At 43.7% G+C, this 17,050-nt stretch overlaps 1 protein-coding gene across 1 annotated transcript in view; it reads left to right on the top strand.

The window, feature by feature from the left end:
- Positions 1–4,092: 4,092 nt before the first annotated feature.
- The window catches only part of MREG (melanoregulin), a 40,210-nt gene continuing 27,252 nt past the window's right edge, over positions 4,093–17,050 (top strand). Inside the window, exon 1 of the mRNA XM_066638112.1 lies at positions 4,093–4,336. Within this exon, the coding sequence (XP_066494209.1) occupies positions 4,239–4,336 (98 nt within the window). The 5' untranslated portion in view covers positions 4,093–4,238. The remainder of the gene's footprint in view (positions 4,337–17,050) is intronic.

Genomic DNA, 17,050 nt, shown 5'->3' with positions numbered 1-17,050 from the left:
GGAGGCAATATGAATTAATACCCTGTGGATGGCATGTTTACACATAATTATTCCCAAATTTGTGTTAGGGCACACCTATGCACCCACCCATTTCTGCATGATTCACAGCGCTTGTCTTGCCTCTTTCAAATAAGCCTATGCTGAGGGTAGGTCATTTAATCATTTTCAGTGCAGAGACTCTAGGAAAAGATATTCTCCAAAACAGAAGGCATGCAGAGATCAGCAATCACAGAAACAGCAACAGTTTAACCCTGGTGATCTATGTAACCCAATCTCCTGAATTGTTACGTATATTAAAAAGCTTAGGCTACAATCATATCCATATTCATCTGGGAGTAAGCCTCATTGACTATAATGGGATTTACTTCTGAGTAGACATGGATAGGATTGGGCTCTTAATTTCTGTTTTTAAAGCAGAGGCACTCTAAACTTGCTTAGGTAACAGCATTATTAAAACTGCTTTTAAAGATATTATCTCATACTTTGCTATTCTAAAATGTCATGATTAGAGATCATTTGCTCAATAATGCATTTTCTGTTTATCTCCCTTCTTTAATATGTACAGAATTTGTTGATATAGTTATACAAACTCTGAATAATCATTCAATTCCAGTGACAGTGTATTTGTCTTTTTTCATCCTTATGCAGTTGCTATGTTTGCTGCTATTAATACTAGCTACTGATACAATTTCTAAATCTTCCAATAGCAACAAATATTTCAAGTTGTCAAATCAAGCTCATTTGCAGTCTTGATTGCTTTGCTTTATAATTTTGATTATGCTGTGAATTGAAATAAATCCCTTTCAAATCAACAGAGCAAGATTTGGGTGCAAACCTGACATGCTCCATGCAGACCCACAAGTCTACTCTGATTGGTTTTGCACTTTATAAATATACCTGTCAGCTGCTGTGATTTCCCCTTTGAGGGCAGCAGCAGCTGCAATAACTGAAATATAGATGGTGTGAAGCTTGCCTAGGCAGCACAGTTCTCACCTGCAGTCTGAAATGTTACAGTCAGGGAATAGGTTTTATCACCATGAACAAGACATGAAGATCAGCATGAATGGGGAGTTATTAGGGTATGTAAGCTTGGCTTTTTCTGATACAACTTGTGCAGAATAGGAAGAAATGGAAGATGATTACTTTTTGGGGATGTGGTGTATTTTGGGGGTGGGGAACCTCATGAGACCATGCAGTTCCTGGAGCTGTGATTAGTTCCTTCTTCAGTAATAACTGTGTTCTAACAAAAGATATTCTGGGGTTGTTACCAGGAAGGAGTCCTAGCTCAATAGTGGAGCAATGTTTTGCATGTTTTCTAGTGGAGCAATGTTTTCTAAATTTACTCTTTGGTATCCGGAGATACAGCTAGGAAATACCTCTGTCCAAAAGAGGTGGAGAGGAACTGCCCATCAGCAAACTGGGTTAGATGGAGCAATGAATGGTGTGAGCCAATATAAGGCAGCTTCATAATTGAGCTGGAAAGTCTCGGCAAATGTGATTCATTTAAATTGAAACTAGGGGTTTCTTTCTTGGTTGAGATGCATTTCCACCAGATACAGCTGGTGTGAAAGAGTCACTGGTTGCAATCCTAACCAACTTTCCAACACTGGCATCCTAGTGCTAGTGGGGCATGTGCTGCATCCTGCAGTTGGGGGGCAGTCATGGAGGCCTCCTCAAGGTAAGGCAATATTTGTTCCCTTACCTTGAGGTTGCATCAGTACTGGAAAGTTGGTTAGGATTATGCCCACTGTCATTGTGCATGAAATGTCATTCGCCTATTGATGCCTTTTGGCCCCATCTTCTACACATTCATATTTTGTAAATGATGCATGTGGCTGACACTTCATGCAGAAGTCTGGCCTTGTCCACAGAAGCCTCTCTGCGGTGGGATCAGATCCAGAGTTCCTGTAGTCTAGCATCCTGTTTCCAACATGCTTTCTGGAAACTCTGGTGCCAGAATTAAGGGCCCAATCCTATCCAATTTTCCAGTGCCAGTGCAGTTGTGCCAGACAGTGGGGTGTGCGCTACATCCTGTGGCAGAGGAGCAGCCACTGATGCCTTCTCAAGGCATGGGATCATGTGTTCTCTTACCATGGTGCTGCATTGTGGCTACACCAGAGTTGGACAGTTGGATAGGATTGGGCCCTTAGTCTTCGAGGGTTTGCACCATCCTGAACCTAACTCAGCCCAGATGCTTTCTAAGCAGAGAGATGGCACCAAGCCAGTGGTTTCTGCCTGTGATGGGGGGCACAGCGGCCAGCTCCATCCATCCCGGTCTGGGTGGCATGGCCATCCGCACTTAGGGCCCAATCCTTTCCAGTTTTCCAGTGCTGATGCAGTTGTGCCAGTGGGGTGTGTGCTGCATCCTGCGGCAGAGGGGCAGTCACTGGGACCTCCTCAAGGCATGGGAACGTGTTCCCTTACCAGGGGGCTGCACTGTGGCTACACCAGAGCTGGAAAGTTGCACAGCATTGGGCCCTAAAGCAGCACACCCGGGTTACTCTTCAGCAGCTGGTACTCAGGCATACGTGTCCTGAGCATGGAGCTTCTTCGCCATTGACTTCTCCTGCCTCGTACATTGTATTGTATTGTATTGGCAACCTTCAGTCTCGAAAGACTATGGTATCGCGCTCTGAAAGGTGGTTCTGGCACAGCGTCTAGTGTGGCTGAAAAGGCCAATCCGGGAGTGACAATCCCTTCCACACCGGGAGCAAGTGCAGTCTGTCCCTGGTCTGTCTCCCTGACTATGGGCCTTCCTTCTTTGCCTCTTAGCCTCAGACTGTTGGCAAAGTGTCTCTTCAAACTGGGAAAGGCCATGCTGCACAGCCTGCCTCCAAGCGGGCCGCTCAGAGGCCAGGGTTTCCCACTTGTTGAGGTCCATCCCTAAGGCCTTCAGATCCCTCTTGCAGATGTCCTTGTATCGCAGCAGTGGTCTACCTGTAGGGCGCTTTCCTTGCACGAGTTCTCCATAGAGGAGATCCTTCGGGATCCGGCCATCATCCATTCTCACGACATGACCAAGCCAACGCAGGCGTCTCTGTTTCAGCAGTGAATACATGCTAGGGATTCCAGCACGTTCCAGGACTGTGTTGTTTGGAACTTTGTCCTGCCAGGTGATGCCGAGGATGCGTCCCAAGATTCTCCCCAAGATTGGATGTCCACCCAGGCTCCTCAGCATCATCAGATCTTTCCACAAGGACATGAAGGGCACTGTTGTCTTCGATGGCTCCACATCAGACCCTTTTGACATCCGAAGCGGAGTGAAGCAGGGCTGTGTTCTTGCACCAACCTTGTTTGGGATTTTCTTCGCTGTCCTGCTGAAGCAGGCCTTTGGAACTGCAACAGAAGGCATCTATCTCCGGACCAGATCAGACGGAAAGCTCTTCAACCTCTCCAGACTGAGAGCAAAATCCAAAGTCCAGCTGAAATGTCTGCGTGACTTCCTCTTTGCCGACGATGCAGCTGTCACTACCCACTCTGCCAAAGATCTCCAGCAGCTCATGGATCGTTTTAGCAAAGCCTGCCAAGATTTTGGACTGACAATCAGCCTGAAGAAAACACAGGTCATGGTTCAGGATGTGGATTCACCTCCCTGCATTACAATCTCTGAGCATGAACTGGAGGTTGTCCATGACTTTGTGTACCTTGGCTCAACGATCTCCGACACTCTTTCTCTCGATACCGAGCTAAACAAGCGCATCGGTAAAGCAGCTACCACGTTTTCCAGACTCACAAAGAGAGTCTGGTCCAACAAGAAGCTGACGGAACATACCAAGATCCAGGTCTACAGAGCTTGCGTCCTGAGTACACTTCTGTACTGCAGCGAGTCATGGACTCTTCGCTCACAACAGGAGAGGAAACTGAGCGCTTTCCACATGCGCTGCCGCCTCGTACAGCGCTGGGCCAATCCCAGACCGCGGCAGCGCCGCTCAAGGTGCCCTCAGTGCCGCTTTCGCCCAACAGGGGGCGGGCAGAAGCGGCCGCCGGCTGAAGGCTGCTGGGCTGCAGCGACCGAAGGCGAGCGGAGGGGACTTCTCCCGGCGCGGGGGCGGGAGAGGGAAGCGTCGAAGGGACTTTTGGCGGCGATGAGGCGGGCAGCCGGAGCAGCGCAGCCGCCTCGCCGCTCGGGGACTACCAAGGCGAGAGCTGCGCGGGGGAGCGAGGCGGCAGGGCGGGGCCGGCTGCGTTTGTAGGTCGGCTGCGGGCTCCTGCCAGCTGCTCGGCCGGCGGGACTCCCCATGGGGCTGAACGAGTGGCTGGACGCCTGGTGCTGCTGCTGCTGCCGGGGCAGGTGCCTGGGGGATGCCGCGCTGCCCGAGAAGGAGCCCCTCGTCAGGTAAGGAGCGGGAGCGGGCCGACGCTCAGCAAGGGGTCTCTCTGCAGCTGTGAAAGAGCCCCATCCTAGGCATGTCTACTCAGAAGGAAGTCCCATTAGAGTCAGCGGGGCTTACTCCCAGGGAAGTGTGGAGAGGATTGTAGCCTTAGAGCCCCATCCTATGCGTGTCTACTCAGAAGGAAGTCCCATTAGAGTCAATGGGTCTTCCTCCCAGGAAAGTGTGGAATGCATTGCAGCCTCAGAGCCCAAGCCTATGCCTGTCTACTCAGAAGGAAGTCCCACTAGAGTCAATGGGGCTGACTCCCAAGAAAGTGTGGATGGGATTGCAGCCAAATGCAGCTCTTTCTTCCGGGAGTGTCAGAGCTGTGCAAAGCTCTGGGCTGTTGTGATGCCCCCAGCTGTCACGCACAGCTGGAGGCATGTGCTGCTTTGTAGCTCCATGTCCCTTTGAAGAAGAGTCCTGCTGCATCAGACTAAAAGAGAGGCCCATCTAGTTCAGCTTCCAGTCCCCTGTAGTTTTCCAGTACCTGCCTGGGAAGCCTAGAAGCAGGTTTGAATCCCCAGTCACTGTGTCCCTAACGTGTGTTTGGAGGTGCACTCCTGAACACAGTTGATCCATCCATTTAGAAATCATGGCTCATAGCTGTAGAGCAGGGGCGTCCAAAGTTTTTGGCAGGAGGGCCACATCAGCTCTTTGCACTGTGTCAGGGGCCAGGGTGGGGGTGGGGAAGAATTAATTTACATTTAAAATTTGAATAAGTTTACATAAATGAATATATTAAAGATGAACTTATATGAATGAATGAAAGTCTTGCAATAGCTTAAGGCCTATAAAATACCTGGCAGAAAGCAAGGCTGGCCTTTCCTTTGCTGCTACTGTTGCATCACAGACGTGAAACAGCAAGCAGTGGAGGGAGCCCTCATCCCACGGCTCGCACAAGAGGTCAAACAGTCGTCTTCACGCTGAGATCAGTTGCGTCGGGCCAAAGTGGGTTCCAACAAATCCAACAATAAGCCAGAGGCTCATTGGAGACTGGGGGCTCCCTTTGGACCGCATTGAGAGGCCTCGAGGGCCGCAAGTGGCCCCAGGGCCAGGGTTTGGGCACCCCTGCTATAGAGCTATCCCCCTCTCTGGGGTTGTCGAATCTTAATTTAAAGTAAAAAAAATATGGACTGTTCTATTTACCAGATGGGGCAGTTGGAGACAGCATAACCAGGGCTGTCACCTGATTTAGGTTGCAATCCTATCCACACTTACCCAGGAGTAAGCTCCATTGACTATAGTGCGATTTACTTCTGAATAGACATGCCTAGGATGGGCTATTAGGGCCTAATCCTATCCACCTTTCCAGCACTGGTGCAACCACAATGCAACTCCAAGGTAAAGGAACAAATGTTCCCATACATTGAGAAGGCCTCTGTGACTGCTTCACCACCACAGTGGTGACTGCACGCACCCGCTTGGCATTGCTGCACCAATCCTGGAAAATTGGATAGGATAGGGTCCCGAAAGACCTCTGAGATGGTTAATCAAAATGTTTAAGTTTGCAAAAGCATGTGTGTGACTAGAATAGAATCATAGAATGTTAGAGGGGGAAAGGTTCCTTGACATCCTGCAGTGCAGCAGGCAACTGCTCAGCACCTCTGATAGGGGCTGTCCAGCCTCTTGAAAGCTTCCAACAAGGGAGAGTCCACCACTGTGCAAGGCAGGACTGTTCCAGTGTTGGGCAGTTCTTAAAGGTGGCAAATTCTTCCAAGTGTCTAGCCTAAAACTACTTCCTTGTAGTTTCAACCTGTTGATTCTAGTCCTGCCCTCAGGAGCCACAGAGCATCCTCACCTTCTTTCATGTGTCAGCCCCTCAGGTGCTTGAAGATGACTATTGTGTCTCCCCTTAGTCGGCTTTTCTCCAGGCAGATTGTGCCAAAGTCTAAGTAGTGCTTCTAAGGCTTGGTTTCTAGAGCCATCACCATCTTGCTTGCCCTTCTCTGAACTTGCTTTAGCTTAGAGCAGTGATTTTCATTCTTTTTCATCTCATGGCACACTGACAAGGCACTAAAATTGTCAAGGCACACCATCAGTTTTTTGACAACTGACAAGGCACACCACACTGACAGCAGGGGCTCACATCCCCCAGTGGCCCTATTAACAAATGATCCCGTGGCACACCTGCAAACCATCCATGGCAAACCATCTGCAGTACACTGTGCCATGGCACCGTGGTTGAAAATGGCTGGCTTAGAGAGCCATATGGTGTAGTGGTTTGGGAGGTGGACTTAGACTTGGAAGATTCCTGACCTGATTAATTGGAGATGCCTTTTAGGCAACTCAAGGTATAGCCCTGTACTTCTCTACTCAGAAGTAAATCCTACTGAACTACTGTATTACTTGCAGCCTTTAAAAGTTTTTCATTGATTCACAGAACTGACTAAAGGTGCAATCCTAAAGAGAAGGGATTATGGGAGGGGATGAAAAGTGGTTACTTGGTGGGGAAGAATGGCATTCTCTGCATGCTCAGAGATCCTGTCTTGGTGTTTAAAGTCCACAGTTGGGTCTGACTCATCTACAATTGAATGAAAGTACTTTCTAGCTCATCCAGTGAGCTTCCCAAACCTAAGCTCTTCTAAACACGCCTTTTCAAGGTTACAGCTTTGTACGGGATTTCCCAGCTTGCCTGGGCTATCTATTTTATCTTTAATTCTTGAGCATTTCCTGATAGTTGAAATGAAAGGGATGTGGGGAAACAGTAGTTGTAGCACCTGCTTGTGTCCGTCTGGAGAGGCTTCAGCTTCTTCACTGTTCTAGTACCTAAAAGAGAGGGTTTGCACTGGTGTGAAGAAAACTGTTTCAGCTGCATAACCACCTCAGGATGCTAACAGCTTGCCATCATGCAGCTATACTTTAAAGCTTTTTAAGGTTGCTTCTTGGTAGGTGGGGGTGGGCAGGCTGTAATACGTAGACTGATCCTCAGGTAATAGGATGGGGGAAAGCACTTCCTTTGTTTGGAGAATGGGATTGGAGTCCTGCATGACAGTCAAGACTGATAGTGTTGGGCTTGTTGGGCATTGACTTGCTTGATTTTGGCCATCCCTTTGTTGTGCTGGCAATTTTTTGGTTGTAGCACACTGGTCTGATTTTATGGGGTGATCTGTTGGTGGGTGCCAGTAAGACAATCCTACAGTGGGCTAAGTAATCCTCTGGATGCTTTCAAATGTGATGTGCTCCTTTGATGAATTCTGTACAAGAAACTTCTCACAGATTTTCAAGAGAGCCAGTGTGGTGATAAAAGTGCTGGGCTTGGAGATTCAAGGTTAGATCTCTGCTCAGCTATGAAGCTTATTGGGTAACCTTGGGCCAATCTCTCTGTCAGCCAAAGCTACCTTTCAGGGTTGCTGTCAAGGTAAAATGTGGCAGGGAGCAGTCGTGTGCACTGTCTCAAGCTCCTTGGAGTATGTCTGAAATTAATTTCAAAAAAAATTAAGCATAAGTCTGTGTGCATCATTGTGATTGCTCAATCTCTTTCAATGGGGGCTTGACTAAGAGTCATGGTCAGATCCAAGGGGAGCCATGGTTGCATGCCCCCCAACTGTTGCACCAGTGGGTAGCAAATTCGGGAGCTAGGGGGAATGCCCACTGGGTGGGCATTGGTGGCTGATGGAGCCAAGTTGGAATGGGAGCCCAGGTCTACCCTCCAACAAACGGCCATGGAGGCCATAAGCTCAACTAGGGGGCCCAGGTCTCCCCAACAGGTAGATCTGGGATCCAAGTCCAGGCAGGAGCCCAGATCTATCCGCCTGGTTCACATGGGGTCTGAAGGTAGTGCTCATGGCCCCCCCCCCAGCACAAACAATGGATCTGCTCCTGGTTGCGATAGCCTATTGTTAGCTGTGACCAGCAAGGCAGTTGTGTGCTAGTGCTCTTCTCTAATCAGGGCAGTTTATAGTAACTCGGACAACCTTGAACTTCTCTGTCCTACTTGCTACTACTGCCCCTGCTGCTGCAGGACCTGCTGTTGTTTATGCCACCAACAGCAGCTAAAACCAGTAATTGGCTTTGGGGAAGATGTAAATGATGACCTTTGATACTCAAAAGATGTTGGTGCTTCCTGCCAATCTTTTAATCTTGGGGGGATTTTTTAAAAATGGAGATTATTGGTACTTTTAATGCAGCAGTTTCAAGATGCAGCTGATAAACGGATTGTTTACTTGGAAGTGATTTTTGTTTTGCTTTGAATTCACTTTCATTTTTCATATTAAAAAAATCATGTGGTTTCTCAAAGTATTAGTAAGACATCTTGCTGTGATTTCCCATTCCTTGCTCAAGTTATATTTATCTATGCCTGCTCTCATAATTGGATTCTAATGTTAGCCTCTAACTTTTCCCAGGCCAGGGCTTGACCCTCTTTAAACAATAAATGTTAAAAGTTAAGTCAGTTGAGTAATCCTTCTTAGTGTGTGGATTAATTGAGATGATTAAAAGCATGTGGCTAAAGGTGAAAATGTAGTAACAGAGTATATTGTTAAATCTTTTGGCACAAACTCATGTGTTTCAATTGCGCTGTACATATAGCAATCCTTGGAAATCTCCCAAAATAATTTTCTGTTATGTTGTTTTTGCTTCTTTAAAACTCAGAAATTTTACCCAAACATTGTTAATTTTAATGTCACACAGAAATTCCGTTTGCTCTGGGCTTGACTAACCCAAAGGGTGACTAGCCATCACTGACATCTATACAGCAACTGATGAACGGTCACCTATGGGGTGGGTTACTTCAAACCTATGTGGAAAGCGTTTATGGATAAGAGAAAGCATGCAAACATTTTGCAGTACTCGCACATGTGTGAGTTACATGCAGTGAAATGTTTATACAGTTGTTTGTACTTACCTGATATGCTTTTTCCTGTTCAAACATGGAAGTGCTTGCTGCTTAGGAAATTTGTCATGCTTGAAAGCAATTCTAAGATCCCACTCCTATTCAGTTTTCCAGTGCTGATGCAGCCTCAATGCAACCTCAAGGTAAGAGGACAAATTTCCTCATATGTTGAGGAGGCCTCCATTGCCTCTCTCACAGCAGGAGGCACATGCCCCAATGGCATGGCTGCATCAGTGCTGGAAAGTTGGATAGGACTGGGCCCTAAAGTACTGGAACTAATAGCAGTTTAATGATCAAATTTTTCAGTTCCATCTGACTGAATGCCTAGAAAAAAAGAAGTAATTAGCATTTTTTTACATTGCAACTGATGATAATAATGTCAGATTTACCAGCATGCCATGACTTGTGTGGGTGCTGCCCTACCCTAAAGACTTGCCCCTGATGGCTGCTATTATGACTGTTCTGAATGTTTGGGGAGTAGCTCTGAGTTTCAGTAGCTCCTGTCTTCCTGTTCTCCTTGCCTCATTGGTACTGTGGCAGAAGGTAAAGTGCAGGTGTTATGCAAGGAGTCTGGCTGGTATCTCTGTTATTCATTTTGGGGCGTCCTGCACGACATTTTTTTCGTAATGCTGCAAAGCAAGTTGCTTATTTGTTTTAGCAGTCTACTGAATAGCATAGGGAGATTAGCCTTGGACCTCTAACTTTGGTAACGCTTACTGAGCCTGCTACTCAATGAGTATTCAGGAAATTCTGTAAAGAAATTGATAATATAGAGCTTATATTATCAATTCCTTTATAGAATTTCCTTATTAAGTGGTTGCTGCACTAATGTGGTAATGCTATTACATGAGTGGTTACCACAGAATTCATAGTGGGTTTAGAATTAAACTTGGCTGTGATAAGAACAAAAACTATTGAAAGCCGATCAGTGCTTTAACAATATAAACCAGTGTTCCCCAAATGTATTTGACCATGACTTTAATTTCAGTTTTTCTTTTCATCCAGCTACATGAAAAAACCTTTTAAAGCAATTAATTTGAGTAATTAAAATGAAAATTGCCATTGTTTTCAGGGGCTGCCATGATGCTGTTTCATTTTGTTGGTGATCTCTTCAAGTCTTGGTTTTGTGTTAATAGATAAAACACAGTGCAAGTTGTGCTGAGGATCCACACAATTCCTGGATTTATTTTTGATTGCAACAAGAGCTGAAAATCCTTGTTCACAGAGGTACATTGTGGGAAACAGCTTGTTCAATATTAATTGAACAGAAGGCATCCCTGCCTAATTGGACAACATATTTTTAAACAATAAGAACATAAGAAGAGCCCTGCTGGATCAGGCCAAAGGCCCATCTAGTCCAGCTTCCTGTATCTCACAGTGGCTCACCAAATGCCCCAGGAAGCACACAAGACAACAGGCACAACCTGTGTCCTCGTGCCCTCCCCTGCATCTGACAATCAGAGGCAGCTTGCCTTTAAAACCAAGAGCTTGCACATACCTACTATGACTTGTAACCTGTAATGAACTTCTCCTCCAGAAATTTGTCCAATCCTCTCTTAAAGGCATCCAGGCAAGATGCCATAACTACTTCTTGTGGCAAAGAGTTCCACAAACTAATTACATGCTGGGTAAAGAAATATTTTCTTCTGTCTGTCCTAACTCTCCCAACATTCAACTTTCGTGGATGTCCCCTGGTTCTGGTGTTATGTGAGAGGAAAAAGAGCATCTCTCTATCCACTCTATCCATCTCCTGCATGATTTTGTATGTCTCAATCATTTCCCCCCTCAGGCACCTCTTTCTAGGCTGAAGAGGCCCAAACGCTGTAGCCTTTCCTCATAAGGGAGGTATCCCAGCCCAGTAATCAATTTGGTTGTTCTCTTTTGCACCTTTTCAATTTCCACTATATCGTTTTTGAGATGTGGCGACCTCCAGGTGTGGCCTAACCATTGATTTGTACAGTGGCATTACAATATTAGCAGTCTTATTCTCAATACCTTTCCTAATGATCCCAAGCATGGAATTGGCCTTCTTTACTGCCACCACACATTGCATCGACACTTTCATCGAGCTGTCCACAAGGACCCCAAGATCTCTCTCCTGATCTGTCACAGACAGCTCTGAAACCATTAGCCTATATGTAAAGTTTTGATTCTTTGCCCCAGTGTGCATGACTTTACATTTACTTACATTGAAACACATCTGGCATTTTGCTGCTCAGTCTCCCAGTTTGGAGAGATCCTTCTGGAGCTCTTCACAATCACTTCTGGTCTTCACCACTCAGAAAAGTTTGGTGTCATCTGCAAACGTGGCCACCTTGCTGCTTAGCCCTGCCTCCAGGTTGTTTATGAACAGGTTGAAAAGCACCGGTCCCAGGACAGATCCTTGGGGCACACTGCTTTTCACCTCTCTCCATTGTGAAAACTGCCCGTTGGCACCCACTCTCTGCTTCCTGGGCCTCAACCAGTTCCTAATCCAGGAGAGGACCTGCTCTCTAATTCCCTGTGGAGCTTTCTCAGCAGCCTTTGGTGAGGGACCGTGTCAAATGTCTTCTGAAAGTCCCGATATATAATGTCCATGGGTTCTCCTGCATCCACATGCCTGCTGACCTTTTCAAAGAATTCTAAAAGGTTCATGAGGCAAGACCTACCCTTACAAAAGCCATGCTAATTCTCTCTCAGCAAGGCTTGTTAGTCTCTGTGTTTTAAGATTTTATCTTTGATGAGGCATTCCACCATCTTACCTGGAACAGATGTTAGGCTGACTGGCCTATAATTACCTGGGTCCCCTCTCCTTCCCTTTTTAAAGATTGGCGTGACATTTGCTATCTTCCAATCCTCTGGCACTGGCCGTTTTGAGGGACAAGTTGCAAATTTTAGTCAAGAGATCAGCAACTTCATTCTTCAATTCCTTAATAACTCTTGTGTGGATGCCATCAGGGTCCGGTGATTTATTGATCTTTAATTTGCCAATTAGGTCTGAAACATCTCTTTTAACCTCTATCTGACCTAGTTCCTCAGTCACAAGGGGCCGTTCAGGCAGCGGTATCTGCCCGATGTCTTCTTCCGTGAAGACAGATGCAAAGAACACATTTAATTTCTCTATCTTCTCTAAGTCTCCTTTTATCTCCCCTTTCCCTCCCTCACCATCCTGAGGGCCAACCGCTTCATCTGGTGGGTTTCCTGTTTCTAATATATTTGAAGAAGCTTTTATTATTCCCCTTAATGTTGCTGGCCATGCGTTCCTCATAGTCTCTCTTGGCCTCCTGTCTCGCCTATTTACATTTCTTTTGCCACAGTTTATGTTCCTTTTTATTCTCCTCATTAGTGCAAGATTTCCATTTACGGAAGGAAGCTTCCTTGCCCTTCACAGCCTCTCTAACTTGGCTGGTTAGCCATGCGGGCACCCTCCTGGACTTAGTCAAGCCCTTCTTCCTTTGCAGTATACACGTCTCCTGGGCTTCTATTACTGTTGTAAACAACTTTCATGCACTCTGGAGTGTTTGAACCCTCTTTACCTTCCCTTTCAACTTCTTCCTAACTAGCCTCCTCATTTGAGGGATGTCTGCCCTTCGGAAGTCAAGGGTTTTTGTGTTAGATTTGTTTGGCACTCTTACCCTGACATGCATGGTGAAACTAATTGCAGCATGGTCACTGTTCCCCATTGGCTTAGTAACATTTACCTCTCTAACCAGGTCCTGAGTGCCACACAAAATCTGTTACGTAACAATGTAAGTTATGTTTAATATTATAAAAACTAAAGGTGGCTTGCAAACTTAATTAAGTGTATCTTAGAAATCATCTATCCAGCAACAGGCCCAAACATGTTTTTTTGTTAAAAGAAAATAGTTTCAGCTTCTTTTGAAAGGTAAGCAGAGTGGAAACCAACCTAATTGACCAAAATTTCTTTAACTGGGTGTCCAGCCTACAAAGGAAGGATAGAAACATGTTTTTTCCGTTGCACATTATACAGTCTTGCAGCTGTACTATGAAGTAGGTTTCTATCATTCTTATAAGGCCCTTTAAATGAGCTCTGGTGAGGTGAGATTCGAGTAATTGACTTTTTGTTTTAAGGCAAACTAACAAAATGAGCCTTTGTAATTGAATTGGCCCATCACATAACAAGTGCTTCATGACTTTAATCCTACTATGTTCCAGTATTTCACAAGCAGTGGAAAAATTATCATGGGAGTGCAACCTAAATACATATAAAGGAGCCTCTATAAATAGCATGTAAATAGCTCTGTAAACTCATTACGTCTAGAGACATTGACAATATCGTACATTGAACATGCACTTCTCTGTTACTTGATATTCTCAAAGTGGGAACAAATGGAGCATATTCAGGCTTTTCATTACAGAATACTTTTAAAAATGCAGGAGACCGAACAGTTGTCCATGAAAGACCAGCTGTGCAAGGTGTCAAATGACTTCACTTTCCTACAGTTCTCTGTGGGAAGTGGATAAGTGGACTGGGAAAGCATCTTGCCTGAGTCACATAGTGTTTCGTAAAGCCAATGCCTGCTTTTTCATATATGTAAAAATAAGGTGCAATTGTAAAACACTCCTCCCTCTGTTTTGAATAGATGTTGATCGAATGCTTCCAAGAGCGTTGTGTGAGAATAATTTTTAAAATGTCCAATCCTAACCTGTGCTGGAGTAGGCAGTCCAACGGGCCTGCACCATATCCATTTCAGGTCTGAAGGTGGAAGGAGGGCTACTCTGAGTAGGGGAACATGTCCCCTTACCCCAAGTAATGCCCTAGTCACTTCAGTGGGGCTACTTAGATTTGCTCCAGCGAAATCACTGACGTAGATCTGAGCAACCTGGGCTGCTTGGGAGGAGGCTTAGGCTCCGGCCTGTGCTGGATGCCCACCGGCCTTCCGGCCACCTGCCTTTTCTCTCCCTGAAATGCCCAAGTTCTGCCCTCCCGCTGTGCCAACTGGCGCAACCTTACCTTTTGTAGACAGCACGGAGGCTGTGCTCTGGTGCGGCCCTGGCTCTTATGCCAGCCCTGTGCTCTCATGCCAGCCCTGGCAACTTGAAAGGAGGCATGACACACCTAGGCCGCCGACCCATCCGAAAGCAAGAATTGAGCTCTAAGTTACTGTACTGTTTGTTACTTCCAAAAACAAACAATAGTCAGTATCGTACTCTGTCTACCAAGCCTTACATTTCCAGATAATATCAGCAGCTACGGATATACTCTGTTTAGAACACACTATAGCTGTGTTTCTCAAACTGTAAATCACGAGCCAATTTCAGGTGAGTCCCCATTCACTTCAATATTTTATTTTTATTTTTTATATTAAATATTTTATTTATTACAGATACAGGTGAGGAAGATGGGTTAGACTTTGGGCAGATACTACATAGGTTACACATAAGGATATGGCCCTAGATTACAACATGCATTATTCAAAAAAAAGAAAAGAAAAGCAAACAACTGAAAAAACACAATCTTCAATACAAAAGCTATCATATTTGCCATTATAAAAATTTAAATTTATCTAAACACTTGATATTGTTTAACTAAAATTATCTATCCAGTCATAAAAAGGCTTCCAATATTTTCTTACTCTACCTAAATCTCTCTTTCATTCTTTCTGTTAAAACTTCCATTTCTGCTATTTCATAAATTTTGTCTATTAAATTTTCTCTAGTTGGCACGTCTGTAGATTTCCAATTTTGCGCAAACAGTATTCTTGCTGCTGTAACAATATGTACAATAAGGTGTTTTCTATATTGGTCTTTAATTCCTGATGTCACATTTAGGAGGAATATTTCTGGTTTGAATGGTAATACACAATTCAATATCTCTTGCAAGAATTTATGTATCATTTTCCAGTATTCTTTTGCTTTTTCACTTGTCCACCACATATGATAAAAGGTTCCTTCAACCTCTTTACATTTCCAACACATATTTGATGACCCAGAATACATTTTTGCTAATTTCTCTGGAGTTAAATACCATCTATAAAACATTTTATATAAATTCTCTTTAAAAGACACTGCTTTAGTTATCTTAATATTTATATTCCAAATTTGTTTTCAGTCATCCATCGATACATCCAAAAATTTTTGCCCAGCACACCATTGCATCTTTAACTATTTTGTTCTCCATTCTTATCTCCAGGAGAAAATTGTACATTTTTAAAATATATTTCCCCTCATCAATTAAAAATACTTTATCAAAACTTATATCTTCTTCATAAAAACCTGTTTTTTGGTCTTCTCTTAATCTTGTTCTTATTTGCATTTCATTCCACAAGTCCAATTTTATTCCTTTCTCTTCTAACTCAAACTTACTTAAGATCTCTCCTTTAATATTCAACAGATGGTTATATGATTTATCTTGGTCTTTTTAAATCCAGTTCAGATTAGTTGCTATTTCAAGCAGTTTTATCCATCTGGGTAATTTAGAGTATATCTTGTATTGTATCTGTTCCCATATCCAAATTAAAGATCTTCTTAAAATGTGTTGTCTAAAATATCCATGCTGTTTGACTATTATAAAACAGGAATACGTGCCAGTCTATTTGTAAATCGTGTGCTTCTAAAATTAAAATTTTGGAATTTGGTATGAGTCCCCAATCTTTTATCCAGTTTAGGGCTGCCGCTTGATAATATAATTCCCAGTTTGGTAATCCAAATCCTGCTCTTTTTTCTCCTCTTGAAGTAATTTCCTTCTTATTCTCAGTTTTTTTACCTTGCTAGACGAATTTTGTAGTAATTTTATTAATTTCTTCAAAAAAGCTCTCTTCAAAATAATCGGAATAGAATAAAAACATTAATTTTGGTAATATTTTCATTTTCATTAGAGCTGTTCTTCCCATTAGGGATAATTGCAGGATAATTGCAGTTATCTGCAGTAAAAATTTCTGATCGTTCAAATGACTTGTATTTTAACTTCCAACTATTTCTCTTTAATTTTTTATTTATTATTAATAAAAATGGATTATGATCTGCAAACGTATTAGGTAAAATTTCAGTTTGAAACGTTCCTTCTAAACCGGATATTGAGGCCCAGCACATATCAATTCTAGACCAAGAATTATGTGTATTTGAATAATATGTGAACTGTTTTTTTCTCCAGGTATTGTGTTCTCCATGTGTCAATCAACTGTAATTCTTCTGCCATTTCCAAAAAAGGTCTGGGTAGGTTTCCTCCTCTTTTTACAGATCTTTTGTTAAATTTTCTGTCCCATTTAGCTTGAAAAACTGCATTAAAATCTCCATATAAAAAAAGATCCCTGTCTTCTCCCATGATTAATTTCTCATATTATCTTCTGTAAAACTTACCTTGATGTGTGTTTGGTGCATAAATATTGACAATTAATGCTTTCCTTGTTTCAACTTGAATCTCTACAATCAGAATTCTCCCATCTTCCAATTGCCACTTCAATTCTGGTTCCAATTTGGGGTTAACATATACCCCCCTTTTCTTTTGGTGTGTGTCTGAGGCAAAAAATAAAGTTCCCATTTTTCTATTATTGAGAAATCTAATGTCATTTTTTCTAATATGTGTTTCTTGAATACAGATTACATCTGCTTTGGTTTGGTATAATTTATGGAATATTCTTTTGTGCTTCTGAGGAGAATTCAGCCCATTAATATTTATAGAAAAAAATTTCACTTGTTCAGCCATTTTCACTTGGAATTTTTTTTTGCCTTTCTTGATATTTTCCTTGTTCTGTCTTGTTTGTATTTTCCTTCTTCCTCCCACTGCTGCTGCTTCTTCTTCTTGACTGTCTTCTATATCTCTTGATCCATCTTTGTCCATTCTGTTATTTTTGAGTTTGATCCAAAGATTCTTCTGAGAGTTCCCTGTTTTGTTCTCCTAGGC

This window comes from Tiliqua scincoides, chromosome 1 (genome assembly GCF_035046505.1).
Source record: "Tiliqua scincoides isolate rTilSci1 chromosome 1, rTilSci1.hap2, whole genome shotgun sequence".
NCBI classification, from domain to species: Eukaryota; Metazoa; Chordata; class Lepidosauria; order Squamata; family Scincidae; genus Tiliqua; species Tiliqua scincoides.
This window is presented reverse-complemented; position numbering and strand designations above follow the sequence as displayed.